This window comes from Vanellus vanellus, assembly GCF_965231255.1.
Source record: "Vanellus vanellus genome assembly, chromosome: 18".
Classification (NCBI taxonomy): domain Eukaryota; kingdom Metazoa; phylum Chordata; class Aves; order Charadriiformes; family Charadriidae; genus Vanellus; species Vanellus vanellus.
In genome coordinates, this window is record NC_138923.1 from 8,330,108 (window position 1) to 8,342,720 (window position 12,613).

At 36.7% G+C, this 12,613-nt stretch overlaps 1 protein-coding gene across 1 annotated transcript in view; it reads right to left on the bottom strand.

The window, feature by feature from the left end:
• Nucleotides 1–12,613, bottom strand: part of AK8 (adenylate kinase 8) — a gene marked incomplete at its 5' end in the record, with an annotated part of 73,345 nt that overhangs the window by 42,033 nt on the left and 18,699 nt on the right. The window contains 4 exons of the mRNA XM_082492435.1: nt 2,848–2,979; nt 5,798–5,998; nt 6,819–6,890; nt 8,504–8,585. Coding sequence (XP_082348561.1) covers nt 2,848–2,979; nt 5,798–5,998; nt 6,819–6,890; nt 8,504–8,585 — 487 coding nt within the window. The remainder of the gene's footprint in view (nt 1–2,847; nt 2,980–5,797; nt 5,999–6,818; nt 6,891–8,503; nt 8,586–12,613) is intronic.

The following is a 12,613-nucleotide window of genomic DNA, read 5'->3' on the forward strand; positions in this document are numbered from 1 at the left end:
AAATTTTAAAAAGGAAGCAACAAAGAAAAGAAAAAAAAAACCCAGAAGCTGCATACTGGAATAAGGTCACTGAATAAAATAAAAGTTGTTGGTTTTTTGGGTTTGTTGTTAGGATTTTTTTTTTTTTTGGCCAAGCAGAGCAAAAAGCAAAGAGACTGAGCAGGGGAGAATACTGAATAAAAAAGAATACATTTGGCAAAGAACATATTAAAAACAGAGTTAGAGAGAAAGATATTAATCAAATATGTTCCTGAAATAATAACTCATGGGATTGCTAGCATTTTTCACTTTTTATAAACTTATAATTACTGAATAAAGTTACACCTGCTGAACAGCATCTGAACTGCACTGTTGGAGGTGCAGGATAATATGCAGTTCAAGGAATCGACTCCCAGGATCACTTAATGATCATGCAAGAATTATATTTCAAAAACTGTGCTAATCCAATATCATCATTGACTTCAAATACACAGAACACCAGGAGATGCAGATTTAAAGTTTTAGGCAGGACAGTTGTATATGAGATACTGCTCCTTCAGGCTTGCGCAGCACTTTCTGACCGAAGGTACTGAGTCTTACTGCCCCCCGCGAGTTAGATACAACAGCACTGACCCTAATTTTACAGGGAGGGAACTAAGGCATGGAGACGTTACACAAAATCACAACAAGTCCTAGTTTCAACTCAGTTTTGGTAAGTATTAGGTAACAGTCACTCCATACATTATTGCATGACCTTTCAATTAATAACCATAAGTTGATTCCACCCTTTCTGAAATCAATAGCACCACCATCTACAGCCGCTCTGACTTTAGTGGAAAAAGAAGCCAGCCCTTTCATCCGCTTCATCGCTGGTAATCGCCCCGTTTGGGAAACGAGAGTAGGAACACTCCACAGGAACATTTCTTGGACAAAGTTGATACAGTTTAATGTTTAAGTGACAAAGGATGAACACCAATTTTAACAGTCACTAGTTGTCCCGGAGAAGCAAACTGGTATTCTCAGCAAAAGGTGTAAACACATAACAGAAACTCAGTGCGTAGACCCCACCTTCAAACACCTAGTATGTATACACCTAAATTCAAGCCAATTCATGACATTATGTAAAAATAGGATTAAATTTTTCAGTCTGTGGTTCAGCCCCAACGGCCTAATTGGAAATTAAGTATATGCTGAATACTCTTTAAAAAAACGATGGTTTTCCAACTCTATTTTACATACTTAATTCTTCTAATATGTGGTTTACAGTATATTTAAAATAAAATTCAACATATGGGTAAAGCAGTGGTATTTAGTAAAAAGAGCTGCAGCTCTTTTGTATAGTAGTTACTTAAAAAAAAATGCAAATTTTGACCTAGATGAAAACACTATCAAACTTGCAGTTTTAGAAATAAAGTTCAGAAAATATATTCAGAAACACAAGAACAATAATTTTTCTGTAACACATTCAGACATGTTTTATTTTTCATTAGGCCAATTACACAACTATTAAAAATATAGCTTTGAATATATCTACAAATACTTATTTTTTAATATGAAACGACAAAAAGCAGCAATATTAAAATAGCTGATAGCATAAATATTTTATCAATTTTATTTGTACTTATTAGTACTGTAATACAGATTTTTAAATAGTTTACATTTACCTTTTTCAGGTTCGCTGGATATAATTTTAGTCATATTCATGTATTTTTTTAATAACCAAAATAAAAATAAAGATCTAAAATACAAAAATACTAAACCTAGAAACCTAAACTGATAGGTAAACAGTTTCATAGCTGTTTCTGTGCCTTTAAAAGAACTGCACAAACCTACGATCTAGCCATTAGTTGGAACGATCATATGGAAAGCATATGGCTTTTTCTGAAGTTGCAAGTTTGAACTTGAAGAAATGTCTTTCTTTTCTGAACAGATCTACTAAAGTGGTAATTGAAAACAATACAGCTCAGATCTTGAAGATATCATGCACATGTAAAGCTAAACCCAGGTTCAGTGAAATCTTTTGACTTCACCAGGACCTCAGGGAAGACACTGGCAAACTGGCACATCGCTATAGGCAACTGTGCGAGTTCCACTAATTAAAGAACCTCCTTAACATAAGAACCCACTACCTACTTAATTCTGATTTTTTCATTTGCTGTACATTGGAAGAATACTAATGAAACAAACTCGCATTTTACTTAACAAAGAGGGTATGACTAATCAGCAACTTTTACAGATATCAGACATTTGTTTAAAATAATTTATGGCAACTCCACTATTAGAAGACATCATAGAACATGGACACGTATTGCATTGATCCTGTCACCAAGGTGTGTATTCACGTTGTAGGACTCTAACATTAGCATGCTAACCAGGAACAAGCCTCATATAGGATTTTCTGGGCTTCCTTTACAAAACAAAGAGAATGCATTTTTAAATAATTGCTTCCTTTTCTAATACATTACTTCAGATGCATAGAACCTGAGTCTTCATTAAAGTTCCGAGTAAATTCTATTGTAAAAGCGCCCTGATTTTGGTCAGACAGTTGAAACTGCAAAGACGTTACTCACGATGCACAGAAGAATTCACAACACTACAGGAATCCAACACATGGAAAAATACTGATGTAAAGGGTATGAAAAACGATGACTAAAAAACATTAGAGCTGATTTATCACAGAATATATGCTCTACTGGTTTATATTTCTTCATTGAAGTACTTTTCACTTCCCTCAAAAATTTGACATCCATAGCAATGGACAAACAGAGAAATTTTATGAGCAAGTAAGAAAGACAGACAGCAAAAGATAAATGATCAAAAAGAGAGAAAGGGGGAATTGAGCAAAGTGCATATTTACTGAGAACTTACTGTTGACAACACTGTATTTCTGAGCTATTAGTGCTGCCTGCAGGCTCTTCCCACTGCCTGGGGGTCCACAAAAAAGAATCCGTGGTGTAAAGGGGGCAGCTGATCGCTGCCGTGTTTGCACATAGGTAAGAACTAGAACATGAGAGAAAGGCAAGAAATGCAGTTTATACCCTATTTCTTTAATAAAATAAAATAAACATTTATTAACTTCTCTCTTTTGTTCAAAGGTCATTTTGATCATCTTTTATTTTATCACTGAAGCATCTAGATACTTCAACCAAAATCAGGACTCTGATTAAAGTGTCATGTCAGGAACTTACACTAAGAGGCACTTGAGAAATCTTACTATCATTACACTCCTATACTATCTTTCATCAGTGGATGTCAAACCATATTAAAGAGCAGATTGAATCAATAATTGCTCTTTTACCATGTTGCTTTTAGCAGAAGAAATTTTTTTGCTTGATAGGTAAAATTTTACCATGCAAATTATAGAGGGATATAATTACATTTAATACTTTCTGCAGTTTCTGAACAAATATTTTAGTGTAAAAACTCAGGATGTTAAATTACTATGACATTTATCCAGCTCTGTGTGTGTGATTAATGGACTCCTAATTACAATATCATACACTGGTAGCATAGAATGTCACGACACAATATGGCATCGACAACACAGAACAGAGTATAATTTTATTTTTTTATAATTTTATTCTTTTGTCCATCGTTTTTGCATAACATGTAAAGGTTATTTGAGCTTCTCTCTCTGATTCCACTCTATTTGCTGGACATCATTCTTCTACATTTTGTACTGCATATGAAATATTACATTCAGGTCAATCTAGAGATTATAAAAGTTTTGGAAAGATCCCAGAACATGTGAAGCATCAACAACACTGCTGTATTATAGAGATCTGAACTTTGTTACAGTCTCAAAAGAGAACCCAATACATCACCAAGAAGCTAAAAGACGACACAGCTTGGCAGTAAGGACAGATTCGGATCGTATTTGGACATAGCCAAACAATCTTGCTCCCCATACCCCTTCTATGGCTAACAACGCTAGTGAAAAGAGCAGCTCAACCTTCAGCACAAGGTACGCAAGCTTTCCAGGGATCATAAATTCTAATGCCAAAGCTAAAGTTCATGCCACCACATCCTGACTGCCACTGGCACTCATGACTAAAGCAGCAGGGGCACACCTACACATGCTTTGACTTCCTCTGTAATTGCAATGGATACAATTAAGTGTCAGCCCAGACATCTTCAGTTCAAATAAAAGAGTATCTAGACTAAAGACTCCTTGTAATAAATGGTATTTTAGTCTAACAAGTAGGACAGGCTTAGACATTAATGTTTGTATGAATCATAAGCCATATTAAAGAAAACACAAAAGGATTGATTGAGAACATCATAAGGATCGGTATTTTAACTGCCGTTGTTAAGACATTGCTGTATACTAACTAATATTTTTTCTGAGGACCCTCTGCTACACGCTTTGGAATCATTACAAAATTGTTTGTAATAAAGAAGCATCTCCTGCAAAGTCCAGCCCTGCTAGTCAGTGAACCTAAACTATTGAGAAACTAATGCAAACTGCAACCGCATGGGATTGCGGACATCTCTTTCTCCAGGGCCACAAGCTGTGCTGGGATACCACACTGTACAACTGAGTTTGATGTCACACATCCTCTCATACGTTAGTAGTAATTGCATTAAAGTTTAAGAGTTTAGAAAATTTTATAATTGTCTGAACCAATCCACAACAACACTAATATTGATGAGAGGTGTCCTCTTTCTTTTTTAACTCTATCTGCAGCAATAAAAATACTTAACAAAAAAACCTAGAAAATCATAAAAGAAAATAGTGTGTTTGCTGCATAACCTCCTCAAAAATAAGTACTAGCTACCCAAGGAGTGCTCTAGTTATTCTGAACATTTTCCATAACCCAGTGTATTGAAAAGCACAAACATTACAGGCAAAGCACCCTGCTTACAAATGATGCTTAATTTGCAGTAAATAACCAAGTTAATTAGGAGTAATGATCCCCTAGACAGTCTCCACATCTAATTATTCTTTAAAAAAAAATCTGGCTGCTTGATGCACTGCAGCAAAAAGATCTAGAGAGGATTTTTTCATTCCAGTTTTCAATTTATCTCACTACATTATTAATTAATAATAATTAATATTCAGGCACTCACATTTTTATTTACAATTCAAGGCATGAATTCTTTATGAATGATGATATGAACTTTTAAATTTAATTAAGTAATTTAGAGGTAATTAATGTGTAAATTCAGAATATAAACTTCGTACTTGTTTATCTTAAAAGTGCAGCACTTGTTATTAAAAAAAGACCTTTTTGAGATGCAAAATTACTGGGATATAACAGATCATCTACAGACTGACAGCTACAAAGTACATTATCACTTGGTCTTTCTGGCAGTTTCCTTATTCTCTTCTTGAAGAATCAACATTAAAAGTCAGATTGCATTACAGTCAAGCAAAGGCAACCAAGAATTGTTGAACAGAAAAGCTACCAGCACAAACAGCTTTTAAATAATGAAATGTTGCTAGCTTTGAACTACTCCTACTTCTTGTTATCAGACTTGTGGAAGGTACTAGCCCTTTGGGAGATTAACAATTGAGCCACAATGCAGCCTTTTAGAAGAGACTCTCGCAGAAATAACCGTGACATTTGCTCTACTGAGTCAGCTGTTCCTTGGCAGGACTGTGGAACTAAGACTTTCCAGTTATCTGCACTTACTCTAGTACTGTAAAATAATTACCAGGAACAGCCCAAATGCTGTACTAGAGAGAATACAACTCAGATGGGAGCCATCTGTGTTGACTAATCCTAATCCTACAAACTGTCTCTAACAGCTAGGAACTACTTTTCAAATAAGAGTTTATCAACTATCAGATTTGCCATAAAGGTACGTTATTTACCCTGTGAGAGGACATCCACGGAAGGCTGGTCTGCATTGATTGATTTCAAAACTTTTTGGTAGATCTGGAAAATGCCAGGGAAGTTTCTGTGATATTCCAGCAGTTTCTTTGACACCTCCTGTTCAGATAGATCTTCTGGTTTCACCAAACGTTGCTGTACCAGCACATCACTTGGCCAGTCAAAGGTCGTATGGTAGACCTCTAGAAGGCAGACACTGATTAGGAACTAAGAGGATGATTTAATAGGTCTTGCTTAGCTCCAAAAGTTTTCCAAAACAAAATCAAGGTCTTTGTTTAAGATTTATATTGCAGCACAAGCAATAACCTGTGCACTTCCCTTGCTACTTGTACTGAGAGCTATCACTCTGCAGATGCACAGATAGGAAGTGGCCAAGGTAACTGCCCACCCATGTAGCCAAGACAGCACGATGAGTAAGAACCAGAACTGGGGATAGCTCTCCAAATTCTTAGACTGAACCTTAAGCAAGACCTCTGATAAGCAAATCCCCTCTATAGCAAATAAAAGCCATTTCTTTAGTTAAAGAACGTCCACCCTAATTCCACTCCTAAAACACCTAATGTAATTTTTTCACTGAAGAATGTCAGAATTTTATTTTGGGATGGATGATTGATAGTGATACTCTACAGACAATACACAGCTAGGTCTATTTGACAGTCATTTAATGGAAGATACCTAAAAGCATACCTGCACCTCAGAAAAAAAAGGATCTAGCAAAGATGCATAGCAAAATGTAAGTTAAACTTCAAATATTCTGTACTGCCATGGTCTCCTGTTTGCAGGCTCAATACTAAACTTTACATTTTCCCATATTTTGTTCGCACAGAAAATAATGCAATGTCAACAAATACTTTTTCCAAACAGTTTAAATTTATAATTATAAATTCCTACTTGTTCTTAAAGGGATACCATTTAAATTCTAATCCCACTGGTATTGCAATGTTTCTGAGACCAAGCAACACTCCAGTTTCTAGTGGAGATACGAGAAAACGTATACTGCACCTTCTGTGAAGGGATCAAGCCTTTTCCCACTGTTCCTCTCAATCAGCACAGTGTCTGGAGCATAAAGCACAACTAGGCACAAAAAAAAAAAAGAAGAAAAAAGAAAATAGAAAAAAGTGTAGCTCTTGTTATTACTTGCTTTGTTTCCTGTAATTGTTTAGATGTATCCTAGTATTAAAGATGGATGAATGTATTTCAAGCACATTTGCCTCATTCGCCTTTCCCAGTATTCTACCTGCAAATAATTTACATCACTTTTAATCAGAATTTTGCTCCACCTCCTAAACAGAATAGTGGGATAAAATATATATTAATCCAGTCCAGAATCCATGAGTACTAGCTGTCCTTGTCATCCATATCAGCTAACAAGGTTCTCCCTCAGTTACATCGTATCTGGAGCCTAGGACGGAAGTACCCACAGATCACTCAAGACTAATTCTCTTCTATACCACAACCAACTACTTTTCACCCGGGTACTTTGGTGGTGAGACCACTGAAACTTAGTTTTTGATAACCTCGCAGAAAAGTGTTCAAACTTGATTGGAAAGCATCAAAAGATAGAGAACCTGTAAGTTCTCTACGTTGCTTTTGGCTAATCATCCTCACAGTTAAACACTGTAATTTAATTACTATTTTCAGTGCATTTGATTACAGGTTTCAAACACGTTCTTCTTATGACTTTCTTCTCTGTATCAAATAGCTCTTTCAGATGCTTTTCTCCCTATTAAGGTACTCATACACTGTAAATCTCATCTCCTTTCAATCTTCTTTTTGATTAACTAGACAGACTGAGCTTTACGATTCTCATTCAGGTCTTGGTTGCACAGATGTAATTGTGAGCAAAACTCAACTTCAGATGTTATTAGCTATATTAAAAATACATGCAAGTACTAGACATTAAACATTTTTGCCTAACTATTGCAGTGATTCTGAATTCTTCATTAACAGTCGAATCTCATCCAAATCAAATCCAAAGTGACAATGCATCAAGTTCGCTAACATTCTGTTCACTGGCAAGCTCTACATTTATCATTTTACACTGTATTCCACACAATCGCAATGATTTCTTATATTCTAAGTAGGTCCTCCAACTATATGAATTTGGGACAAATGGCTGCTTCTAGATGGCAAAGGCAATCGTCAAGGTCTTGTCTATGAGCACTTGCCAGCAAATAAATGTTCCTCTCAAATCAAGTCAGAATCCACCCACACTCTGAAAGGTCAAGCTTAAAATCATGTTTCCACTCCACTTAGTGGAGTAAAGTTTGCTAAGTTTGCATTCTCTAATTCAACAGAAGGATGAATTTGTATTTAGTACATGAGGAATTGTTTTGGTCTGAGGATAAAGGCTGATTTCTAGAAATGGAAGTCAGAGAAAACTTAGACCCACTCCTAGAACAGGAGCAAAGCTACATATAGCTGCTCAGAGACACTTGGTGGAGTGGTCTTGAATTTACAGAACTCTAATATGTAAGAAGAAAAGGGTTTATGTGTGAAAGACAGGGTTTAAAGTCTCATGGGTTACCTCAAGTTTTTGAGCGAATCTGAACCATACTTAAATATTCTGCCATCTGGTGACTCTGGTGTCTTCAGTATTGGTATTGAATTTATTGAGGATTTGGGGGCAGAAACACTTCTAGTCTTTCCTACTGGATGTACTCACACACAGACCTTGTACTGCTTACCAACGTGCCTAGGAATGATGCCAGATGATTGTAGCATCCATGCCTGTTCCTGATTTTCAGGGAAGCCTTCCAAAATCCACCCCTATTGAACAACAACATGAAACAGTTATTGATCCCGGAAGAGAAAAAAACCAAAAATCAGCACTAAATATCAGTGCTATCTGCACAAAAATTACCTCATTCTGATCTAACAACAGCACAGTATTTGCTATGGATGCTTGTGAGAGAAGAAAGCAGACGAACACTGATATTTTTGTGAAATGGCATGCACTAATACCACTGCCACAGTGCAATAGGAACTTATGTATTGTAGCAATGATTTTTTTTTATATTTTAATCTTAAAAAAGAAAAGAAACTTCTATCTTGAATAAAAATAACCCAAAACAATTTCTACAGTTTTGAAATATTCAAAAGGATACCAGCCCACACTGTGTATAAAAAAAGAGGCTAAACAAATCTAAAGACAGATTTAATGCCAAGAACACTGAGGAAAATATGCACACTTTCATTATTTTCTTAAATTATACAGGAAAACTCACAGTAATGGAACCAGCGTTCCCAAAGCTAATGAAGCAACAGAGCAAAAGAAAGAAAAAAGAAAAAAGAGCCTTTTGCTCCCTTAAGTCCTTGTTATAGCCAGCTAAGTGTTGGATTGAGCATCTTTAAAAAAACATTTACAGATCTGTGAAATACCGTAGGAGAGCTGCAGCCTCACTCAGTTTCTGTGTGATGCGGTATTTGAAATCTAATCCACTTCCCAGTCTCAGGTCTGAATCTTCTAAACTTTCTCTAATTTATCTGCAAGTTGCTTAACCACACGTGTCCTTGTCACTATATCCTATATCGCAAAATAACTTTGTGATACTACAGTAAACCTGGAAACCATCTTTGTATTGAAATGAAGAAGTTATTTTAATATTGCATTAGCTAGCAATCATTATCATCTCCCACATAAATTTGAAGCTCTGTCAGTATGGGGTCCAAAGGTTTTAGAAGTATTTCAGGGAAATGTATCTCCATGACTTCTGTAGGAGGAAATTGGGACATTCCAATTATACAAGAAAATAGAGTAGACTATTTAAAATTCCTTAATTAGCCTGGTTTCAGGAACATGTCATCCTGCTGATATCTGTAGAAAATAAGAGACTCGAGTAACTGCAAGCCATTTTTGCCACTCCCAGTGTTTGCTCTATCAAATTAGAATGAACCTCTGTCTAAGGTCACGCAGGTGCTGAGAAATCAATTTATCCCTCGGGATGTGCAGGAGGCAAGGCTGCACAATATTTTTAGTGGTATGCTAGGAACTTCAACACTAGTTCTGAGTATATTGGGCTCGTACAACATATATATAGGCCCAGATCCTCTTCTAGGGGGAAAAGGCATCAGAGGTCTGAAGCTAATAAATCTAAGCCAATTTACATAGACTACAAATCTGGCTCATTTCCTCCACTCCAAGTGCACTACTTTTGGAAACTAAAACAAAACAAACAAAAAAACCCACCCCACAAACCCATTGCCTCTGATGTCAATACATCTTATTGCTCAAAATCACATCAATAACAACAGACAGTAAATACAGAATATTGTTTTTTTAACAATGTATAGCAAACTTCAAGAGGTTTATATACAAATTTCAAAGGTCCTTAAAACAGGCAATAAGCAATTTTATAGCTAAAAGTTTTTTCAATGTAAGTAAACATAGCTCAATAAATAGCTTCCTGCAACAAATACATTTTAAGGCATTAAACAAATGCAAAATACACACTGCAAAAATAGTTAGCATTTTGGATCTTATTTCCAAAGGTCTCCGAGTTCCAGGGTATCAGTCAGTCCCTAATTAGAATACATTATCCATCTACTTGACACTTCAGTGAAATGTCTATTCCACCACAGAGCTGCAGCTTTGTTCAGAACAGGTTTATTGATATTCTGCTGCATTCCCTCTCCATACCCCCAGTGGCTTGGTTCTGTTTTATCACACATCAAAAAGGCCGTATGCTCAGGGCACCCCATGCACAGCTCAGAGCTGGAGGTCTGAACAGCTGCAAGTAGTATGGTATCACAGGAGGGACAAGCTCCAAGCAGATGTCACAGATTAAAAAAAAAAAAAAAAAAAAAAAAAGAGTAAAAAGGGAGTGTGGCTTGGGAACGAAGCAAGAGGAAGCAAGACACAGCAGAGCAAGACCTGACTTAAAATATGCCTATCATGCTTTATGCAAACACTGGTCTTTTTTGCCCTCCTGACTATCATTAAAGTGTAATTAGTAACTTCACATGGTAAATTTGTTTCTTTAAGAAGCCATCTATTTTTTGTTCTTGATAGCAGTAACCTTACATCCTTGCATGGATTGCACCTTATCACATCAAGGGTGGAACAAAGGCTAAAAGTGAGTAATTCCACAGCGCCTTTACTCTGTGGTCACTGTTCCCTCTCTTTCAGCTGGAAACCTCAATCCTTTCCCACATGAAGACTGCTGTAAAAACACCATTCTGCTGTTGCCTTAATGCCAGGTGAAGTGCTCCTTGGAGACTCGTGCCATGCCGAAACTCAGCAACAAGGAAGTACTTTCAAAGCCATCACTTTCCTCTCCAGATTTAAGGAATCTGGAGGAAAGGAAATGCTCAAGGTCATTCCCAAATGTAAATCGCATTCCTTTGCTGCCACTACTCTCAGCTATAATACCAACCCTACATATTTTCACACTTTCCACCCCCATAATAATGACTTAGGTATTCGGTTCTCTCTTGTTATTTGACCTGCACAGTCTGAATTTATTTTTTTTTTAAATTACAGAATCCAAAATTGACATGGAATAATGAAAAGGGATAGTGCAAAGAAATAATGCTGAATTATGTGGCACACTGAAAGAAATCTCAGCCACAAGCATAGAAATCAAATACTGGTGCCTTTAGGAAAATGGCTCATCACAACAGTTTTTTCACACCACCATTCAGTATTTTTGAAAACATATTACATGCTTTTCACTCCCGTGTGAAGAAAGGGGACAGACAATAACGCAAAAAAGGGGTTTCAGTAATAGCTTTGCCAGGATGGATCTAAAATTTCTGGCATTTTCAGAAAACAGCAGACTGAGGAGTGCAGTAGAAATATTGTCAACCCAACTGCTGCAGTCCATCAACATTACCAGCATGGATGATGCTGTTCCAAGTTGACCAAATTTCCCATTAGAAAGAAATCTTTTATTCCCCACATTATTTTGGTAGGTTGTGTACGCTGCAAAGCTATAAAAAAAAAAAAGCCCCATTCTTTTTGGAAAACAAAAAAAAAGATGGTGAATAGGCAGAATCTCTCCCCAGATAAACCTGTGTAACGTCACTATCCTTGCACAGGGTTTCACAGAGACATGATGATCTTTATCTGCCCAGGTAAAACCAGAAAGAACCAATAGCCGTTGTTCTCTTTTGCTTCCCTTTCAAGGATAGCCACTACCCTTCTGAACCATTTAATACCAATCAAAAATAATTCTGCCACTACTCATGTGAATCACTGGCCTAAGCATAGTTTCTAAATGGTCCTAAGACGTGAGTAAGGCTGCTCAGCTCGCGCTCTCACAATTTCATCTTGTAGCAATCTCCTCACTAGCCTTCCCCAGTTCTATAAATTCCCTCCACAACACCAGCAGTCAGAGGTGCCACAGCCAACACGTACTAACCCTGTAAGATGAAAAGTCTTCATATCAGCTTCACAAGACTCAGGTTCTAACATAATGCTTGCAATAAGTTTTCTGCCAATGCTGGAAGACCTGCCTGTCCGATCCCTTGCAGTCCTAACTACATTTGTATTAGAAGAACACACAACAGAGTCTCAGCAGAGCTGTTGATCAATAAAAATGTTCTCCTTAGAGAATGCCTGTGACATCTATAAACCCGTGAGTGTCAAAACAATGGCACAAAAATTTCTGTATTCCTACTGTCAGTGGGATGAAAGCTGTACAATTAATGCCAAGCCAATGACACCACAAGGAGAAATAAAACAAACAGCTGGTGGTACTATGGTCCAACTTACAGCTCCCAATCTATTAACATTTTCCAGAAAAAAAAAATGCTGACTCATGCTATGAGAGAAATGGCATAAATCTGTTCAATGA